General features: G+C 39.8%; 1 protein-coding gene across 1 annotated transcript in view; it reads right to left on the reverse strand.

Annotated features, from left to right (window-relative positions):
* SCFD2 (sec1 family domain containing 2) overlaps positions 1-23,634 on the reverse strand; it is a 400,263-nt gene that overhangs the window by 371,484 nt on the left and 5,145 nt on the right. The window contains exon 2 of the mRNA XM_069594121.1: positions 10,772-10,940. Coding sequence (XP_069450222.1) covers positions 10,772-10,940 — 169 coding nt within the window. The remainder of the gene's footprint in view (positions 1-10,771; positions 10,941-23,634) is intronic.

The raw sequence follows: 23,634 nt of genomic DNA on the forward strand, positions 1-23,634 counted from the left end.
TACTGGATCATCAGGGAAGTCCTAATGTTAGTCTCTTGAACAGTAATATTTAATTGGTATTTGGAAACCAAGGAGAGAAGATAAAAAATTACCACTATTAAGAGGTAATTTAACAGCTTTTGACATTGAGTTAGTGATTTAATGTACACCACTAACAGGTTGCTTAATAATGTGAAAGTTAACAAAAAACTCGCTCAGCAGTGGTTAGGGTGAAACCACTGTTGCATTTGTCTCTCACTATAAGATCTACTCTATTATTCCATTGTTCTAGAGTCTAAGAAAAAAATGCCATCTTCAACATAAAAACTAACAAGAAAATTGGATTTAAGATGTCCCTGGTAGTTCAGTTGTTAAGAATCCACCTGCCAGTGCAGGGGACATGGGTTCAATCCCTGGTTTGGGAAGATTCCACAGGTCATGAGGCAAGTAAGCCTGTGCTCCACAACAAGAGAAGCCACTGCAAGGAGAAGCTCAAGTACCGCAAGCATAAAGTAGCTTCTGCTCGCCACAACTAGAGAAAACCCACTTGTAGCAACAAAGACTCAAGGCAGCCAAAAATAAATAATTAATAAACGAATTAACTAAGTATGCAATTTTAAAAAGACCCTTGGGGCACAGTGCCCTGGTCTTGATTTATTTAAAACTATATTTTCATTTTATAAACCAGAGTACTCATAATTTCTGAATTCATTGGTCTATTTATACATTCATTAACTAACCATGTATCAGAGAGTTGGTATGGTATAGTAGAAAACAAATGTGCCTTGGAATTAAAAAACAATAATTTTTTTAAACCAAGCTCATTGATACAGAGAACAGACTGGTGGTTGCCAAAGGCATAAGGCAAGGTACCAATATGGGTAAACAGAGTCAAAAGGTACAAACTTCCAGTTATAAAGTAAATAAGTCATGCAGATGTAATGTGTAGCCTGGTTACTACAGTTAATAATACTGTATTGCATATTTGAAAGTCACCTAGGAGAGTAAATTTTTAAAATTTTTATCACAAGAAAAAAATCTTTAACTATGTATGGTGCTGAATGTCTATTAGATTTATTGTGGTGATGATTTGCTAATACAATCAAATGTCAAATCATTATGGTCTATACCTAAAACTAAAATAATGCTGTATGTCAATTATTCCTCAATTTTTTTAAAGAAACAGCAAAAAGATATTTTCAATGACCTGATTCAATCAATTAGGGAAAGTTTGGCTTAAAGCAAGTTACTCAGTCTCTTTCTCTTAACTTTTGAACTGTGGTGTTGGAGAGGACTCTTGAGAGTCCCATGGACTGCAAGGAGATCAAATCAATCAAACCTAAAGGAAATCAACCCTGAATATTCATTGGAAGAACTGATGCTGAAGCTGAAGCTCCAATACTTTGGCCACCTGATGCAAAGAGCCAACTCACTAGAAAAGACCCTGATGCTGGGAAACACTGAAGGCAGGAGGAGAAGGGGGTGACAGAGGATGAGATAGTTGGACGGCATCACCAACTTAATGGACGTGAGTCTGAGCAAGCTCCAGGAGATGAAGGACAAGGAAGCCTGGCGTGCTGCAGTCTATGTGGTCACAAAGAGTCAGACACGACTGATCGACTGAACAACAACAACAAACAGTTGTTTTCAGAATTAAATGAAATAATACATTTAAAAAATTGAGTACAACGTTTGAAAAAATTTAGGCACTCGTTTTTACCACCCTTCCTTCTCACTGACCTAGACAATAGGTGCATTTGGTGAAAAGTACATAGAAAATGCCTACACTATAGGACCTTACAGAAGAAATTAAAACATATCAATGTTAGACAATGACTGAAGTGCTAAAATGAAACAGTTAAGGCTCTTCAGGGATTTATGTCATCATTTTTATACTTGGCCTCAAATCTAATAAAATTTATTCATTCTTTCTTTATGCAATTTATTAGCACTTTTGAAGTGCCTGTACACTTACTACCTTCAAGGAATTTATAGTATAGCAGGGGAAATGGATGGGGCTTCCCAGGTGGCTCAGTGGGTAAAGAACCTGCCTGCAGTGCAAAAGACACCAGAGATAGGGTTTCGATCCTGGGTCAGGAAGATCCCCTGGAAAAGGGCACAGCAACCCACTCCAGCATTCTTGCCTGGAGAATGCCATGGACAGAGGAGCCTGGAGGGCTACAATCAATAGTGCAAAGAGCTGGACATGACTGAAGCAACTGAGCACAGCACAGGGGAAATGGACACACAACAAATTACTGGGGTATAATGTTTTCACATTTCGATAGAAGTATTAAAAGAAAAGTATGGTTCATTGGGAAAGGAAGACAAGAAGCTCTGTAGAGGTTCCAAATTGAGAGACAGCAGTTTTCCTTCTTAAGAGCACAGAATCCTACCTTAAGCTAGCTTAATAAGGGAGTAGTATTTTTATTTATTTCTAATTTGTTTTTTAAATTTATTTTCAATTGGAGGATAATAGCTTTACAACATTATGCTGGTTTCTGCCACACAAGAACATGAATCAGCCGTAAGTATACAGCTGTCCCCTCCCTCTTGGACCTCCCTCCCATATGCCACCCCAGCCCACCTCTCTAGGTTGTCACAGAGCACCAGGTTGAGCTCCCTGTGTTAAACAGCAACTTCCCTTTAGCTATCTATTTTACATATGGCAATGTACATGTTTCAACGCTACTCTCTCAATTCGTCCCGCACTCTCCTTCTCCCACTGGTCCACAAGTCTATACTCTCTACCTCTATGTCTGCATCTCTATTCCTGCCCTGCAAAAAGGTTCATCAGCACCATTTTTCTAGAATCCATGTGTTATGCTTAGTCGCTCAGTCCTGCCTGACTCTTTGTGGCCCCATGGACTATAGCCTGCCCAGCTCCTCTGTCCATGGGGATTCTCCATGAATGCTGGAGTGGGTTGCCATGCCCTTCTCCATGTTATCTTCCCAACCCAGGGATCAAACCCAGGTCTCCCACATTGCAGGCCAATTCTTTACCAGCTGAGCTACCAGGGACGCTCCTAGATTCCATATATATGCATTAATAAACGATATTTGTTTTTCTCTTTCTGACTTACTTCACTCTGTATAACAGGTTCTAGGTTCACTCACCTCACTAGAACTACTCAATTTTTTTTCTCTTTATGGCTGAGTAATAGTCCATTGTATATATGTACTACATCTTCTTTATCCATTTGTCTGTCAATGGATGTCTAGGTTGCTTTCATTTCCTGGCTATTGCAAATAGTGCTACAATGAACACACGGTACATGTGTCTTTTTCAATTATGGTTTTCTCAGTGTATATATCCAGTAGTAGCTCAGCCGGTAAAGAATCTGTCTGCAGTGCAGGAGACCCGGGTTCCCTCCCTGGGTTGGGAACATCCCCTGGAGAAGGAAATGGCAACCTACTCCAGTATCCTTGCCTGGAAAATCTCATGGACAGAGGAGCCTGGTGGGTTGCAGTCCATGGGGTCGAAAAGAGTTGGCCACGAGTGAGCGACTAACATTTACTTACTTATACCCAATAGTAAGATTGCTGGGTCATATGGTAGTTTTATTCCTAGTTTTTAAAGGAATCTCCATAAGGGGCTGTATCAATTTACATTCCCATCAATAATGGAAGAGGGTTCCCTTTTCTCCACATTCTCTCTAGCATTTACTGTTTGCAGATTTTTTTGATGATGGCTACTCTGGCTGGTGTGAGGTGATACTTCATTGTACTTTTGATTCTGAGTAATTTCTATGTTTTTAACAGGATGATTCATTCACACGACTGAAAACACAAAACACACAAGTATATAATATATGTAATAAGACATCTTCTACCATCCTCCACCTTCATTCATTTCATCAACTTCTCAGCAAGCTCTGGCCAAGTAGTACCCCTCTACAAAGGCAGCCAACATCATCAGTTTCTTGTGCACTTTCCAGGCATACTTAATGTATCACAAGCAAATGCAAATACATATCTCCCCCTTTCTAACAAACGGGTATGCTATACCTTGCCAATTTCATTTGAAGTATGTCATTGAGCTCATTGCTTCTTAATATATAAATGGCTTATTCATTCTTCATCCTATTTCAATAGCTATATATTATTTTATAGTACGAATATACCACAATTTACTGAACTGATAAGACATGAAAATTATTTCCAGTCCTGTTGTTAGAAATGTTGTTACGACAAATTAATGTAATATATCATTCTACATGTGTACAAAATACATCTAAGAAATAAGGTCTTAGAAGCAGAATTTCTAGGCCTATTTGCTATGTTTAGCTAACACGATGTGACTGTTTTAATATTCAGTAATTAGAGTCTAGGGACTTCCCTAGCAGTACAGTGGTTAGGAGTCCACCTTGCAAGGCAGAAGATGTGGGTTGGATCCCTGGTTAGGGAACTGAGAACCCCACAAGCTAGGGGGCAACTATGCCCATGCACCACAACTAGGACTGCCTGCATATCACAATGAACGATCCCGTGTGCCAAAACTAGGACTCAATGCAGCCAAATAAATAATTAGAATCTAGACATCCCCATACTAACCTCTCCTATGCTCTGGTTTGACGTCACCTCTCTATCTTAGTCTTCAGCTTCACTCTCTCACAGATCCTGCCCTAGCAGCACCATCACCATTAAACAAACATCTCTTGATGAGAATTCCCTGGTAGTCCAGTTGTTAGGACTCCATGCTTTCACTCTTGAGAACTCATGTTCACTCCCTGGTCAGGGAACTAAGATTCCCCAAGGTGTACAGCATGGCCAAAAACCAATAAACCAAAAAACCAATCAACAAACAAAACAAACAAACAAAAGCAATCTCTTGAGTGCCAGGTATTGTTCTAGGAAGGGGGTCTAGCAGCAAAGAAAACAGACAAATATCCCTCCTTTCATAGGACTCGCTAGTAGGAGTCCACTCTGTGGGTCTCCAGGAAAGGGACAGATAAATACACAACATCAGTAAGTTCATTAGAAAGTTATCTGGGCTGAGGAGGAAAACTAGCTAAAGAGAGAAAGGAAATATGAAGGCCTGAGAAGGAAGGAAGACAGGAAATCAGGGCAGGTTTATATCGGCAGACAGAATGATCCAGGAAAATCAAGAGGAAAGTCCCATGGCAGGAAAGTGAGTGCCCTACTGGAGGAAGAGAAAGGAAGCTAGTGTGGCTGTAAGAAGCGAGGAAGGAGGAGAGAAAGAAAGATGAGGCAGGCACCTGGGGTGCTATGGGAGGAAAAGCGGGCACTGGACAGAGTGGAACCAGCCGCACTGCGGGTGTGGGGCTGAACCAAGGCAGGGGCACCAAGAACACACACAGTCAATGCAGGTATGGCAAGAGGGAAAGCATTCTTCAGGAACTGAAAGAGTAATAGGTTAGGAGAGTGGAGCTGGGGCAGAGGATAGAAACCCACTTCAACAAAAGGTGAACATGAGAACAGAAAAGATCCTGCCTCTTTCTTGAACAATATATTCCACATAATCCAGGGACCAGTGGACAGGAACTGGAAAGCCAGGCTATAATGCATCTAAGTTATCAATTTTGCATCTGCATAGGATATAATTTTAATTGCTGTAATTATAAACAACCTTTTATAAAAATTATTTTCGCAATCAATTTTGCCTGTTAAGGTTTATATCCTAGTTAGAGACTTGGTTTTTAAAGCTTATTCCACTGCAGTCACATTATTTGGTGCCAAACAGCGATCTGATTTGCCTTTTAGTACTAAATTTTTAATCCTCACACTCATTTCACTAAGAACTTTCTTGGGAGTGGCACTGGAGATAGTAATGGCTCTCATTATTTTGATGGAAGTACAGTAGACACTAGGTTGGCTGTAATTGATTTCAATATCACTTTACAAAGAAATTAATCAGCACAATTCCTTCAGTCTTCAAAGCAACTATAAAGAAAATACCATATTTTCTCCTAATTATTGTTTTATATTTTTATTTGGTTATAATTTTCTCACTATCTTTCTCTTTATCATCTGCGACCTGCCTTCTGGTCTCACTATGTCACCAAACTTGCTCTTCTGACAGTTTTCTTTAGATCTTTCTAGAATTCACCACAGCCTTAGATATTTATGACTGCACTCTGATACTTGAGTGGCACTGAAAACTGATATTCTATGCAATACTCACTCATAGTCTAAAGAGAGGAAAAGGCACCCATTAAAAACACAGACCAGAAATGGAAAAGACATATGCTCAGGATCTCTCTCCCTCCTTTTGATAAACATTTCAGTTTTCCTTTGAAGAACTATCCCTCTGCCATGCCATATGATCCTGGCACAAATCTGTCAGCATGAACTGCTCCCAACCCCTACTGGCACCGAGTTAAGCCAATCTTACTTTTTTCACCTGGAATCTGAATCTTAGGTAGAATGACTCAAGACAGAAAACAACTGAAATTCAGTCTCTCTGGTGTCAATGATTGGAAGAGCTTTTCCTAAGTTCTTGGCCCCTAGGTTCCTGGAACTGTACTCAGTTCAGTTCAGTTCAGTCCCTGTCGTGTCCAACTCTTTGTGACCCAATGGACTGCAGCACGCCAGGCTTCCCTGTCCATCACCAACTCCTGGAGCTTGTTCAAACTCATGTTCATCAAATTGGTGATGCCAACTCTTTGCGACCCCATGGACTGCAGCACGCCAGGCTTCCCTGTCCATCACCAACTCCTGGAGCTTGTTCAAACTCATGTTCATCAAATTGGTGATGCCATTCAACCATCTCATCCTCTGTTGTTCCCTTCTCCTCCTGCCTTCAATCTTTCTCAGCATCAGGGTCTGTTCCAATGAGTCAGTTCTTCACATCAGGTGGCCAAAGTATTGGACTTTCAGCTTCAGGAACTGTACTAATCCATTCCAAAATCTGATTAACCATTCTTCCTTTGATTCTGCTAGCTTTCCAATCCCCTTTAATAAATTCCCTTTTTGCTGAAATTAGTCAAAACTGATTCCTGTTGTTTGTGTAACCATTATGTCGAACATATAGGTTTTCCCAAATTAAATCATGAAATAGCTTTGTGTTTTCTCTCATTGTTTCTTTACAGCTATTCATGAGGCTAGATTTTCTCTTGCCCCTGCATACATAGTACATAAATTAACACAGTGCCTCAGAAGTCAAATATTCTGGGCTCAAATTCTAATCCTATGTCCTACTAGTTACTTAATGTCTCTTTGTCTTAGTTTCCTCAAACAGAATAAAAACATCTGCCTCAATGGGTCACTGCGAAACTTAAATGACTTCCCCAATGCCTGGCATGTATAATAGTAAGTCCTGAAAAATGCTAATTAAGCTGATGCAGTGATGGTCTGGTGATGGTCCTGTCACTGTCTTTATTTCTCACAACCTATCACTTTAGGCCCTGACTGTTCTTACTTCCGTTCTTACTGTTCTTACTGTCCTTACTGTCCTTGTCTTCATGCTGGCCCTCTCTCCTTTTCTGAATTCTTCAAGACATAACTGAAGTAAGACCCACCACTTCCACAATGCCCACATTGATCTACAAAGGCCACATTAACTTGATACTTCACTTATAGGGATCATAATCTATAGCAGATACATGAGTCTTAATTCTGTATCATTCTATTACTTTTTTTGTTGTTGTTTTATTTTTAATTTTAGTTTTTTATTTTTTAAATTTTAAAATCTTTAATTCTTACATGCATTCCCAAACATGAACCCCCCTCCCACCTCCCTCCCCATAACATCTTTCTGGGTCATCCCCATGCACCAGCCCCAAGCATGCTGCATCCTGCGTCAGACATAGACTGGCGATTCAATTCACTTGATAGTATACATGTTAGAATGTCATTCTCCCAAATCATCCCACCCTCTCCCTCTCCCTCTGAGTCCAAAAGTCCGTTATACACATCTGTGTCTCTTTCCCTGTCTTGCATACAGGGTCGTCATTGCCATCTTCCTAAATTCCATATATATGTGTTAGTATACTGTATTGGTGTTTTTCTTTCTGGCTTACTTCACTCTGTATAATCGGCTCCAGTTTCATCCATCTCATCAGAACTGATTCAAATGAATTCTTTTTAACTGCTGAGTAATACTCCATTGTGTATATGTACCACTGCTTTCTTATCCAATCATCTGCTGATGGACATCTAGGTTGTTTCCATGTCCTGGCTATTATAAACAGTGCTGCGATGAACATTGGGGTACATGTGTCTCTTTCAATTCTGGTTTCCTCGGTGTGTATGCCCAGAAGTGGGATTGCTGGGTCATAAGGTAGTTCTATTTGCAATTTTTTAAGGAATCTCCACACTGTTCTCCATAGTGGCTGTACTAGTTTGCATTCCCACCAACAGTGTAGGAGGGTTCCCTTTTCTCCACACCCTCTCCAGCATTTATTGCTTGCAGATTTTGGATCGCAGCCATTCTGACTGGTGTGAAGTGGTACCTCATTGTGGTTTTGATTTGCATTTCTCTAATAATGAGTGATGTTGAGCATCTTTTCATGTGTTTGTTAGCCATCCGTATGTCTTCTTTGGAGAAATGTCTATTTAGTTCTTTGGCCCATTTTTTGATTGGGTCGTTTATTTTTCTGGAATTGAGCTGCATAAGTTGCTTGTATATTTTTGAGATTAGTTGTTTGTCAGTTGCTTCATTTGCTATTATTTTCTCCCATTCAGAAGGCTGTCTTTTCACCTTGCTTATATTTTCCTTTGTTGTGCAGAAGCTTTTTTGCAGATGACATGATCCTCTACATGGAAAACCCTAAAGACTCCACCAGAAAATTACTAGAGCTAATCAATGAATATAGTAAAGTTGCAGGATATAAAATCAACACACAGAAATCCCTTGCATTCCTATACACGAATAATGAGAAAGTAGAAAAAGAAATTAAGGAAACAATTCCATTCACCATTGCAACGAAAAGAATAAAATACTTAGGAATATATCTACCTAAAGAAACTAAAGACCTATATATAGAAAACTATAAAACACTGATGAAAGAAATCAAAGAGGACACTAATAGATGGAGAAATATACCATGTTCATGGATTGGAAGAATCAATATAGTGAAAATGAGTATACTACCCAAAGCAATTTACAAATTCAATGCAATCCCTATCAAGCTACCAGCCACATTTTTCACAGAACTAGAACAAATTATTTCAAGATTTGTATGGAAATACAAAAAACCTCGAATAGCCAAAGCAATCTTGAGAAAGAAGAATGGAACTGGAGGAATCAACTTGCCTGACTTCAGGCTCTACTACAAAGCCACAGTCATCAAGACAGTATGGTACTGGCACAAAGACAGACATATAGATCAATGGAACAAAATAGAAAGCCCAGAGATAAATCCACACACATATGGACACCTTATCTTTGACAAAGGAGGCAAGAATATACAATGGAGTAAAGACAATCTCTTTAACAAGTGGTGCTGGGAAAACTGGGCAACCACTTGTAAAAGAATGAAACTAGATCACTTTCTAACACCGCACACAAAAATAAACTCAAAATGGATTAAAGATCTAAATGTAAGATCAGAAACTATAAAACTCCTAGAGGAGAACATAGGCAAAACACTCTCAGACATAAATCACAGCAGGATCCTCTATGATCCACCTCCCAGAATTCTGGAAATAAAAGCAAAAATAAACAAATGGGATATAATTAAAATTCTATTACTTTTTAATTGTACCTGTGTGTAAATCATGACTACCCAACAAGAAAAGTGTTCCTTGAAGGCAAGAATGACATTTCATATTATTTTATGTCCTCCATATTACTTGGCCCAGAGTAACGCTTATAGTAAGCCCTTAATAATAAAGTTTTAAATTGCCCTCTGAGAAGCTAAAAATATTTCCAATAATAGTTACTTCTGAGTTTGTATGGCTTCAAGCCATTAGGCCGACATTTTAGCATATATGCTGCCAAGCACAGGCCGTTGTTTTTATTGCGTGTAAGAGCACACAAAAAGACAGGGACAGAAGTTTCTGTTTTCTTCACACACTAGCCCATACACACTAGGCATCCAATAAATGTTATTAACTGTCTACAAAAAAGCTGAAAATCTCAGGAGCTGAAGATTAATCCCAACTATGACAGGAAATTCCAAACACATCTATTACTGTTAACATTGGAAACCGTACAGCTGAAAGGTCCTGCTTTGTTTAAAACTTTAAAACTTGGGAGGTGAGGGAAATAGCTCCTCAAACACTTTTTTCTCTTGAAATATATATTTTTTTCTCATAAAAACTGCTGATGAAGGAAAAAGTAGGAAAGGTAATTACTGTTTCTTTTCATTGTCATGTTTCTGGAATTATTATTATTATTATTATTTTTTGGAACTCTGCATAATACAAGGTACCCCACCTTCTTGTGCAAAAGTATACACAGAAATAAAAACTTTTCCCACTGATGCCCAAGAGTATATCATTTACATAAAAAGATGGCACTGTTTCAGAGCTTTGTGGGCAGTATTTTCGTCATGTGGAAGAGTCAGCTGGGAAAGAGAAGTTGAGTAAACCTAGCCTCAACTCCACGTGAAACTGTCTGAGAAATGGAGATGTATAAACTGACTCACTTAGCTGACCCTGGGAACAAGCTTATATTGCATCTAAATAACACCTTTTCAAAATTCTGTACTTCTTGGCTTACATTGTTTAACAAACACAATTATTTCAAAGTTTAGAAAAAATTCTTTTTTCTAAATGCTCTCCACTATAAATTTTTTAACCAGACTAACTCTTCATTGTTTCCCTTCTACAGGAACACTCTAGAAGAGAAAGAAAAGGAAAAGAGGGAAAAAACCACACATCTTACTTGGATTGTGCAAGACAGCCAGGTACAACCACATTCTGATTCTCCTCCTCAGCTTGGAGTGCAGTGAGCTCCACCATGTTAACCATCACATCATTGGTGTGGCCTGGAAGCCGGGGAAGCACTGCAAGGATCTTCTCCACCAAGTTATCTCCATGATGTCCTACAGCCCCTATTTAAACAGACAAGAAAATATGAACTCACAAAATGGGAGGAAAAAGAAGCTGTTACAGAAATCAGTAACACAATCCTAACATTTTGCCCTTGGTAACACTAATCATGAATTGATGGGACCAGATGCCATGATCTTAGTTTTCTGAATGTTGAGCTTTAAGCCAACTTTTTCACTCTCCTCTTTCACTTCATGGCAAATATATGGGAAACAGTGTCAGACTTTAATTTGGGGAGCTCCAAAATAACTGCAGATGGTGACTGCAGCCATGAAATTAAAAGACGCTTACTCCTTGAAAGGAAAGTTATGACCAACCTAGATAGCATATTCAAAACCAGAGACATTACTTTGCTGACTAAGGTCCGTCTAGTCAAGGTTTTTCCTGTGGTCATGTATGGATGTGAGAGTTGGACTGTGAAGAAAGCTGAGCACCGAAGAATTGATGCTTTTGAACTGTGGTGTTGGAGAAGACTCTTGAGAGTTCCTTGGACTGCAAGGAGATTCAACCAGTGCATTCTAGAGATCAGTCCTGGGATTTCTTTGGAAGGAATGATGCTAAAGCTGAAACTCCAGTACTTTGGCCACCTCATGTGAAGAATTGACTCATTAGAAAAGACTCTGATGCTGGGAGGGATTGGGGGCAGAAGGAAAAGGGGACGGCAGAGGATGAGACGGCTGGATGGCATCACCGACTCGATGGGCATGTGTTTGAGTGAACTCCGGGAGTTGGTGATGGACAGGGGGCCTGGCGTGCTGCAATTCATGGGGTTGCAAAGAGTCAGACATGACTGAGCAACTGAACTGGACACTAATCAGGTTCACAATTACCTAGACAATGTATGTCTTGTGTGTTGGACTTAATTGTCCTTGAGGGTAGGCACTATGTCTGCTCTGGTTACTGCTATATTTCCAGCACTTGGCATAGTGCCTACACATGGAAGGCATCAACAGGTACTTAGTGAATAAACAAATAGTCAACATTTGGTAGGTCAGGTAAATGGTGTCATAAGATGACATTATCCTGAAATTTTCAAGCCAAAAAGATTTTCTTAATTTTACTGATGAAGACTATAAGACTTAGAAGGGCTTAGTGACCTGACCAAGAATAGCAGATCTCCCCTTTGCTAGAAGCTTATCTTCACAATGGCAGCTGTTTACCTAGTTCATTCTCTACATAAAGGCAACTTGGCAGCTGGTAGGTTTACTAATTATTTGTTAGATGAAGAAAACGAATGAATGGAAAAAATTTGTACTGATAGAAGGATTTATAGAGCATTTTCTATTTACCAGGCACTGTTCTAGGTGCTTTACATATATTAACTCCTTTAATAACAAATGAATTAATAAGCTCAAATTAAAATCAAGACCAAATACATAGCTTAACGCTTTTCCATAAGGCCAAGTTATCTTTCCAAAAGTCATCAATGCTTGAAAGATACCATTTCAACAACCAGCTATTGTTGTTGTTCAGTCACTGTCATGCCCAACTCTTCTAACCCCGTGGACTGCAGCACAACAGACTTCCCTGCCCTTTACTATCTCCTGGAGTTTGCTCAAACTTATATCCATTGTGTTGGTGATGCCATCCAACCATCTTGTCCTCTGTTGCCTCCTTCTCCTTTTGCCTTCAACCCTTCCCAGCATCATTCCAGTGAGTCCGCTCTTTGCATCAGGTGGCCAAAGTATTCTTCCAATGAATATTCAGGGATGCTTTCCTTTAGGATTGACTGCTTTGATCGCCTTACAGCCCAAGGATCTCTCAAGAGTCTTCTCCAGCACCACAGTTCAAAAGCATCAATTCTTCAGTGATCAGCTTTCTTTATGCACCAACTCTCACTTCTGTAAATGACTACTGGAAAAACCATAGCTTTTACTATATGGATCTGTGTCGGCAAAGTGACGTCTCTGCTTTTTGAAATGCTAACTTTGTCATAGCTTTTCTTTCAAGGAGCATGCATCTTTTAATTTCATGGCTGCAGTCAACATCTGCAGTGATTTTGGAGCCTTAGAAAATAAAATGTGCCACTGCTTCCAATCTTTCCCAATCTTCCAATCTTTCTATTTGCCATGAAATGATGAGACCGGATGCCATGATCTAATTTTTTTAAATGTTGAGTTTTAAGCAAGTTTTTTCATTCTCTTCTTTCACCCTCATCAAGAGGGTCTTTGGTTTCTCTTCACTTTCTGCTGTTAGAGTGGCAACAATGGATGTGACTGGCCAAATCAACTTGTTTTGATCTCACTCGCTTCAAATCAATTAACACTTGATTTCCTAATGTCTTTCTATCTGTATCTCTCTATTGTATTTGCCATGTCATATTAATTGGGCAGAAGAAATAGGTGGAAAAGACTAAACCAGAAATTCAAGGAATCACTGTCATCACCCTCATCATCAGAATAGTTAATATTTATTGAGACCTGGTCAAACAGGAGATGGAAGTGGTCAAACAGGAGATGGCAAGAGTGAACATTGACATTCTAGGAATCAGCAAACTAAAATGGACTGGAATGGGTGAATTTAACTCACATGACCATTATTTCCACTACTGTGGGCAGGAATCCCTCAGGAGAAATGGAGTAGCCATCATAGTCAACAAAAGAGGCTGAAATGCAGTATCTGGATGCAATCTCAAAAATAACAGAATGATCTCTGTTCGTCTCCAAGGCAAACCATTCAATATCACAGTAATCCAAGCCTATATCCCGACCAGTAACACTGAGGAAGCTGAAGTTGAACGGTTCTATGAAGACCTACAAGATCTTCTAGAACTAACACCCACAAAAGATGTCCTTTTCATTATAGAGGACTGGAATGCAAAAGTAGGAAGTCAAGACACACCTGGAGTAACAGGCAAATTTGGGCTCAGAGTACGGAATGAAGCAGGGCAAAGGCTAACAGAGTTCTGCCAAAAGAACGCACTGGTCATTGCAAATACCCACTTCCAACAACACAAGAGAAGACTCTACTCATGGACATCACCAGATGGTCAACACCGAAATCTGACTGATTATATTCTTTGCAGGTAAAAACCCAGAAGCTCTATACAGTCAGCAAAAATACTGGGAGCTGACTGTGGCTCGGATCATGAACCCCTTATTGCCAAATTCAGACTTAAACTGAAGAAAGTAGGGAAAACCACTAGACCATCCAGGTATGATCTAAATCAAACCCCTTATGACTATACAGTGGAAGTGAGAAATAGATTTAAGGGACCAGATCTGATAGACAGAGTGCCTGAAGAACTATGGACAGAGGTTCGTGACATTGTACAGAAGACTGGGACCAAAACCATCCCCACGAAAAAGAAATGCAAAAAAGCAAAACGGCTGTCTGGGGAGGGCTTACAAATAGCTGTGAAAAAAAGAGAAGTGAAAAGCAAAGGAGAAAAGAAAAGATATACCCATCTGAATGCAGAGTTCCAAAGAATAGCAAGGAGAGATAAGAAAGCCTTCCTCAGCGATCAATGCAAAGAAATAGAGGAAAAGAACATAATGGGAAAGACTAGAGATCTCTTCAAGAAAATTAGAGATACTAAGGGAACATTTCATGCAAAGATGGGTTCAATAAAGGACAGAAATGGTATGGACTTAACAGAAGGAGAAGATATTAAGAAGAGGTGGCAAGAATACACAGAAGAACTGTACAAAAAAGATCTTCATGACCCAGATAATCATGATGGTGTGATCATTCACACTCACCTAGAGCCAGACATCCTGGAATGTGAAGTCAAGTAAGCCTTAGGAAGCATCACTATGAACAAACCTAGTGGAGGTGATGGAATTCTAGTTGAGTTATTTCAAATCCTAAAAGATGATGCTGTGAAAGTGCTGCACTCAATATGCCAGCAAATTTGGAAAACTCAGCAGTAGCCACAGGACTGGAAAAGGTCAGTTTTCATTCCAATCCTAAAAAAAGGCAATGCCAAAGAATGCTCAAACTACCACACAATTGCACTCATCTCACACACTATTTAAGTAATGCTCAAAATTCTTCAAGCCAGGCTTCAGCAATACGTGAACCATGAACTTCCAGATGTTCAAGCTGGTTTTAAAAAGGTAGAGGTACGAACCAGAGATCAAATTGTCAACATCTGCTAGATCATGGAAAAAGCAAGAAAGTTCCAGAAAAACATCTATTTCTGCTTTCTTGACTATGCCAAAGCCTTTGACTGTGTGGATCACAATCAACTGTGAAAAATTCTGAAGAAGATGAGAATAGCAAACGACCTAACCTGCCTCTTGAGAAACCTGTATGCAGGTCAGGAAGCAATAGTTAGAACTGGACATGGAACAACAGCCTGGTTCCAAATCAGAAAAGGAGTACGTCAAGGGTGTATATTGTCACCCTGGTTATTTAACTTATATGCAGAGTACATCATAAGAAATGCTGGGCTGGAGGAAGCACAAGCTGGAATCAAGATTATGGGGAAATATCAATAACCTCAGATATGCTGATGATACCACCCTTATGGCAGAAAGTGAAGAACTAAAGACCCTCTTGATGAAAGTGAAAGAGGAAAGTGAAAAAGTTGGCTTAAAGCTCAACATTCAGAAAACTAAGATCATGGCATCCGGTCCCATTACTTCATGGCAAATAATGGGGAAACAGTGGAAACAGTGGCTGACTTTATTTTGGGGGGCTCCCAAATCACTGCAGATGGTGATTGCAGCCATGAAATTAAAAGATGCTTTCTCCTTGGAAGGGAAGTTATGACCAACCTAGACAGCATATTAAAAAGCAGAGACATTACTTTGTCAACAAAGGTCCATCTAGTCAAGGCCATGGTTTTTCCAGTGGTCATGTATGGATGTGGGAGTTGGACTATAAAGAAAGCTGAGCACCGAAGAATTGATGCTTTTGAACTATGGTGTTGGAGAAGACTCTTGAGAGTCCCTTGGACTGCAAGGAGATCCAACCAGTCAATCCTAAAGGAGATCAGCCCTGGGTTTTCATTGGAAGGACTGATGTTAAAGCTGAAACTCCAGTACTTTGGCCACCTCATGCGAAGACCTGACTCATTGGAAAAGACCCTGATGCTGGGAAAGATTGAGGGCAGGAGGAGAAGGGGATGACAGAGGATGAGATGGTTGGATGGCATCACCAACTCAATGAACATAGGTTTGAGTGGACTCCAGCAGTTGGTGATGGATAGGAAGGCCTGGCGTGCTGTGGTTCATGGGGTTCAAAGAGTCAGACACAAATGAGTGACTGAATTGAACGGATTGAGACCTGATGATGTTCCAGATGTTAACTTCCAAACTATACATTTACTATCCACTTAATTCTTAAAATAACTCTAATACACAGGTATTATTATGCTCAATGACACAGTAGAGGATTCAGTTTAAGTCACTTGCTCAAAATTATATATGCTGTAAATGACAGAGAAAGAACTCAAACACAGGAGGCAGATAACCACACTATTAAAAAAAAAAAAAAAAGAGCCATAAAAGTGACTCATGACAGAACCAGTATGAGTGCTTTGAAGGGGACTTCTGCTGCTAAGGAAGAGTTCTTATTCCACCAGAAAAATATTCACTTATCAGGGCTGGAAGGAACCATATCTTATTTATGTTTTCTATGATTTATGGTTGTCTCCCCAGCACTCAGACTATAACTTAGTCATTAAATACTTGTTAAATGAATGCCTAGTGACTATTAGTGGCCCTGAGACCCATAGGAGAGTCAAAAGTCTCTAAATGAATCCTATCTTGAACCCTGGAATGGAGATACTAGATTACCCCCACAGCATCATGAATTTCACTTTCCACTAGTAACCTTCTCCATAATTTAAAAACTTCTCCTCATCACCACAATAACTTTTCTTTGAACTCATTGCCCAAATTTGGAGTCTTGCCCCTAAGTTATTCTCATCTGTCACCTGCCATTCTTAGACACATGGTACCTACGTGTTGCCTACGTGTTCTGCCTTTCTTTCTTAACTTCTTTAGCGCCTACAGTCTAGCTGATACTCCTCCTCCCTATGCAAGCACAGGGGACTTTAGCAAGTCTCAATTCATTACACTCCCAGCAAATTAAAACAAAAACTCTCAGCAAATCTAGAAACTAATCTAGAAACTCTTTAATATGAGAAGTCAAGGTACTTAATTTTCCTTAAGGTTCAGTGGCTAATAGCTGTTTTTACAGAACCAAAGTATTATTTACATCCTTAAAATATTATATACTAACACCCAAAATAGCATAGAATATAGTTCCCGACAAATGGTTAATTCTAACCAACTCTCATTTAGTGTGCTGTTGTTTTTCAGTCACTAAGTCGTGTCCAACTATTTATAACCCCATGGACTATAGCACGCCAGGCTTCCCTGTCCTTCACCATCTCCCAGACCTTGCTCAAACTCATCCACTGAGTTAATGATGCCATCCAATCATCTCATCCTCTGTCGCCCCCTTCTCCTCTTGCCCTCAATCTTTCCCAGCATCCTGGTCTTTTCCAATAAGTTGGCTCTTCACGTCAGGTGGCCAAAGTATTGGAGCTTCAGCATCAGTCTTTCCAATGAATATTCAGGGTTGATGTCCTCTAGGATTGACTAGTTTGATCTCCTTGTTGTCCAGGGAACTCTTAAGAGTCTTCACTAGCACCATAATTTGAAAGCATCAATTCTTTAGCCCTCATTTACTTTAGTGGCAGATAATAGGTTAGGTAGTAGAATTCTTCTGGGTTATATGTATGGCAAATTATTCTTATACTTACAGTCTTAGCCTTATATTGAAGGGGAAAACATACATTTCAAAGACATTAAATCATTTTAAAGGCATGTCATTAATTAATAATGGTAATAACTGACATTTTCGTCATCATGCACCAGACACTATTCTAGGAGCTGGACCTGTTAACTTATTTTACCCTGTTATTCTCAATTCACAGATCAAGAAACTGAGACCTATAAGTTGAAACTCGCCCAAAGACTTATGACTAGGAAGGGCAGAGCTAAGGCCACTATGACTGCCACACATGCCTATTACACACCCTAGAGAGCGGCAGCAGCTACTATACATTGAGGATCTGCCTCAATCCCCTCACTCCTTTCATATGTGATCCTGTGGGATGTAAATGCGAGCATGTCACATCACAGCTCAAAACCCTCCAACTTTCCCGTCACATCCAGGTTTTTACTCTTTCTTGTCCTTCTGCCTCTCTCTCTCCAACTTCATCTCCTCTCACTGCCCTCCTTGCTTGCAGGGCAAGCTGAAGGAAGCCATGCTGGACTCCTCAAACTCGTCCAGCATCTTCCCACCTCAGGTCCTTTGCACTTGCCATTCCCTGGGTGTTACGTATTCGATAGCTGGGTCTTTTGTGTTCTGTACCTGGGTCTTATATGTTCTATACCAAGGCTGTCACACATCCTATTTCCCCTCTCCTGTCATTCTCTGCTCAAACATCACATCCTCAGAGAGGTCTCCCTAGCTATGCTATCTAAAATGGAAACACTATCCCTTTTTAATCTCTTATCTACTGTATTATATATTGAATAAGTAAATGAATGGATGATTTTATATTTTTCCAACAGTACTTTATGGTCATAATTTCCCCCATTTACAAATGAAAAATCCCTCAAAAAGCTCAATGAAAACCAAACAGCAGGTAAGTCACTGAGCTAAGCCTTGAATTTATTACACCGGTCTAGATCTAACACTCGCAACCTAGTCGGAGCCTTACATGGCTTCTCAATTGTTCTCACTACCTATGCTGATTTTAAACACTATCCTCTTAACCCTAAAATAAAGATGGTGGTGGTGATTTAGTCGTTAAGTTGTGTCCAGCTCTTGCGATTCCATGGACTGTAGCCTGCCAGGCTCCTCTGTTCATGGTATTCTCCAGGCAAGAATACTGGAGTGGGTTGCCATTTCCCTCTCCAAAATACAGATATTCATTGGTTATTTTACATTTTGTGGAAAACCAGATGTGGGGGGGAAGAATAAGTAACTTTTCTGAACACTAAAGCAGCACCAGAGTCCAACAACTGTGCTGAGTCTCTGAGGCTGCCAGCTTCTAGAGACCACATCAGCTTCATCTCTACTATCCAGGACGAGAATAGCCTTTCATGTGAGAGAGATTATGAGCACAGGCTCTGGAGCAAGTTGCCAAGGTTCAAACCCCAGCTCTCCCACTCACTAGCTGTGTGATCTTGGGTGAGTTCCTTAACTCTTCCATGTCTCTGTTTCCTCATCTGTAAAATGGGGATAGTTATAGAAGACTTGTCATAAAAATTAAATGAATTTATCCCTTGTACAGCAAGGAGATCAAACCAGTCAATTGTAAAGGAAATCAACCCTGAATACTCACTGGAAAGGCAGATGCTAAAACTAAAGCTCCAATGCTTTGGCCACATGATGGAACAACAGACTCCCTACATAAGACTCCAAAGCTGGGAAAGATTGAGGGCAAGAGGAAAAGGGGGCAACAGAGGATGAGATGGTTGGATGGCATCACTGACTCAATGGACATGAGTTTGAGCAAACTCTGAGAAATAGGGAAGGACAGGGAAGCCTGGCATGCTGCAGTCCATGGGGTCCCAAAGAGTCGGACACAACTTAGCAACTGAATAACAACATGTACGTACAGTGCTGAGAAAAGTAGTATGATCCCAAAGGTTAGCAATTATGAATAGTCTCAAATTTTAAGACTTTAATAAAACAATATACAATCACATCTTGAATGAACCAATAAATCCTAATCCAAGGATTAAGAACCACCCATTGGATTGGGAGTTAATCTTTAACTGGATGGATTTAATTTAAAAGTTTACATGAAACTAAAATTCAAAAGAATTGAACCAAGAAAGGAAATTTAATTCCCAGGGTTACTGCTCCCTCTTATCTTTTAATCTTGAACCTGTAAATAATCACCAAAGCACTCTAGCCCATCTGAAAAGAGCCAAAAAATATTAGGAAAAAGAAAAAAACAGACTCAAATCTCTCTGATATTCATAAATCATGTCTACCTTTTTAATTGTCCCTTGAAACAAAATCAGAAGCCAGAACGGTCCATAGAAGTTTGTCTTGAAATCCCCTATGCAAACATGTCTGAAGAATATTGCAGACAAGCTTCTGTGTGGTCTAGATGTGGTAAAGGTATACCAAAATCACAGCAACAGATACTGGGGGCCTTCTCAAACAACTACAATAACTTCTCAAACAATTAGAACAAACTTATTCTATTTTTCAGCCCTGAGAGTGTATTGACTGCTTCAGGGGATAACAGAATGTGTCTATCTTGTTCACCAGTGTTCCCCTAGGCCTGAACAACACCTGGCACATAACAGGCACTCAATAACTGTTTATTGAAAAAATATAAAGCAACTATTAGACAAAGTGACATTACTTTCAGCAAAGATGATGACAAAAAGATGAGAAGCTTCTCTATATTTCTAAGCATGACATTAACACTGTGGAGTATTTATGAACTATTGGAGGTTATTTGTGTTATTTTGGGTAGCATCAATTTTACCTCTAAGAAGAATACATGCAAATGCATATATACTTCTAATGGTAAAGGGTCAAGAATAGCACCCAAAATATTCAACAACAAATAACATTTTAATACACTATGTATATAAATTAACATTTAAACCAACAACTGAAAATGGATTTTCTTTTGGTCACTATATGAAAATCGCTGTCATATGTAATTTAAATTGAAATTCATATCAGATTCAAACCTTTCTGATGATTTCCAGTTACCTTTTGATTTTTAGAAATTGTTGGTGCAATCTTCTACATGCTGCAGCTATCCTTAGCTAAGCAATGCCCCAATCTAAGCTGCAATTTGATGTAAGAAACCACATCAAAATTCTTGTCACAACAAATTCTTTTTTTGTAATATTTATTTTTTATTTATTTGGCTGCCCCAGGCGGCATGTGGGATCCACTTCCCTGACCAGAGATCAAACCCTGCACTAGGAACTCAGAATCCCAGCAACTGGACGAATAGGGAAGTTCACAACAAACTCTTAGCAACAAGTCATGAGCTCCCCAGCTCCCTATGCTTGCTGCAGCCAGGACAGATCAATTGAAAAAAAAAAAAAAAGGCATGGTGATCAGGTATGCTCCTGGATGTCAGAGCCTAGATCAAGGTTGGAAAGCACCTGGGCCAAAAGTAATGCCACCAACTCCACTTACCTTACCACCCCAGCCAGTTTTGGGCCACTGTGGAGCAAAGGACACGTGTTGCTTCTCTACAATCATCATTACCAGCATGAAATCCTTCTGCGGCCTCAGTACCGTCAGCACCCCCACTGTCTTAGGCCCTATCACTTACCTCTACCAAGCAACAGTATTAAGTGAGTTGTGGTCTCACCAAGTAGAGGATTTCTCTTTACTTACCAGTACAAACATCTTTGGGTTTCCCAGGTGGTTCAGTGGTAAAGAATCAACCTGCCACTGCAGGAGATGCAAGAGACGTGGGTTCAGTTCCTAGGCTGAGAACATTCCCTGGAGGAGGGCACGGCAACCCACTCCAGTATGCTTGCCTGGAGAATCTTATGGACAGAAGGGCCTGGTGGGCTACAGTCTATGGATTCGCAAAGACTGAAGTGACTGAACACACACGCACAGACGTATTTCAGTCTTTAAAAAACAAGTTTGACAATACAACTGTATACCAGCTGAAAATCAGTCCTAAGAATCATCAATATGAAATTGCAACACTATCTTGAAACATCTTTGACATAAATGAACCAATAAACTGATTATCTGGAAGACAGTTTGGATGATTACCACAAACGCATCCATTAAATAGACTTTAATTTATAAGTTATTAGGACTATAGCAACAAATTTGTTCCAATCAGAATCTCTCCTCCAAAATCTTCCCTCTATCAGCCAGCAATGATTTGATCCCTTTTGAAGGAGAGCATTGTCATAATTTAAAAATGGGATCTAGATCAGTGAAACTTTCTTGGCTACACTCTGCAAAGTCGATAGGTTTCAAACTTGGTTCCAGGCCCCAGTAGAGAGGTAAATACGCTGGGCCCCATGGATACCATTATGCCACCCATTCTGGCTTCCCTTGACCCCCTCTCCCACCAGGGCATTCCTGCTGTCACCTGCTACCCCAGGCAGGTGACCTCTCCCGCTCAGGAGATCTCACCTAACTTGAGTTCCCTTACCCGGGCCTGGGAGTGCTTTCCTCGACGCATAGACACTGCCTGGCTGAGCCCCACCTGGTGCTTTTCAAATGAACTCTTCAGGAAGGAAACAGTCCTTATCATTTTAAACATACTTGGGAAATATCTCAAGAGACTTTCCGGAGGTTCACTCTCCTTGCTCTGTCATCACATTGCACACTGCTCTCAGCACGCTATTGAAAATAATACTTTCACGGTTCCTCACAAGCCCTGGACAGAGTAGACTGATTTTTCTTTCTCTTTTACCTGTTTGTTGCCTTGAATCTACCCTGAGAAACTTTTCTATTTGCTCCCTTTGAACAATGTCCCTTTCAAACTTGAAAGTCAACTGTCTGTAGTATTTCAGTCATTTTCGTGTTTTGTTGTACAGCTTCCCTCAGTTTGGTCATCTGTTAACAGTTCTCCAACAACTTAAATCCTTCTTATGAAGGCCTGTTGTGAATACTGGTATCTGCACATTTCTAAAAGGTTCCCAGATGGACAGTTCTCCTCCATGTCAGCGTAAGTCCAGTGTTTCAACCTTTGGCTAGATGCAGTTGCTTTGTTTAACAGGGCAGTGCACATTAGGGATGTACTTATCCATTACAGCATTTAATTAGTTGATTTTAATTGCTATTTTGCTTGTCGCTAAAGCTATGCTCTGCTAGTCGCTCACATGATCTTATGGACCTAAAATGTTTTATCCCACACCAATTTCCTGCTGAGTACCTTCACCAAATTAAAGAACACCCTGGAAGCCCACCTACTGGCAGAAGGCTCCTAAACAAATACAGAAGAAAATGAGGGCTTTACACTAACAACACTGATAACTCAGAAAACAAAAGTTGCTGAACATGGACGTTTATAAAAATATTGGAGCAATCCTGTCACATCTGGCCTACTACTTAATGTTTCTGCTTTTCTTTTTTCCAGTAAAGAGAAACTTCAGAACTTCAATTTCTTATTCCTGAAATGATAAATAGCTCACCTAATTTCTTGAAAAGATCAAATAAGGTAGTGTAGAAGTGATTTTTATCTATTAATCACATAAATATGAATAGTAATTATTTCCTTTCTCAAATACTATCATAGACCCAAACTATCAAATTTTAGAATATTCAGAAAATGCATGCCCTGGTATACTTCCACTTTATTTGTGAATGACTAATGATGCAACTTAGGAATCTCAAAAGTATTTTCTATCACAAAAAATGAGTATACTAACCTCACTGAATATCCAAATAACAGCAAACTTTAATTCACTTGTACACTCATCCAGTCCTTCAATAAATATTTATTGAGTACCTAATATTTTCAAGACACTCTTCCGACTGCTGGTTAATAAATAGTTAAACAAAATGGAGCCCCTCCCCTCAGAAGCTTCCATTCAAATATGAGGAGATAGGCAATAAACAACCAACCTCTAGAGAATGTCTCTAGAAAATGGTCAGGGAAGGGTTGTCGGAGAAGGAAGTGAGCAAGAAAGCCATGCAGATACCTAAAGGAAGAACCTTCCAAGCTGAGCAGAACTTCAAAGGCCGGGAGGCTGGGACACACTTGGCATG

The sequence above is a fragment of the Ovis canadensis genome, chromosome 6 (genome assembly GCF_042477335.2).
Source record: "Ovis canadensis isolate MfBH-ARS-UI-01 breed Bighorn chromosome 6, ARS-UI_OviCan_v2, whole genome shotgun sequence".
Classification (NCBI taxonomy): domain Eukaryota; kingdom Metazoa; phylum Chordata; class Mammalia; order Artiodactyla; family Bovidae; genus Ovis; species Ovis canadensis.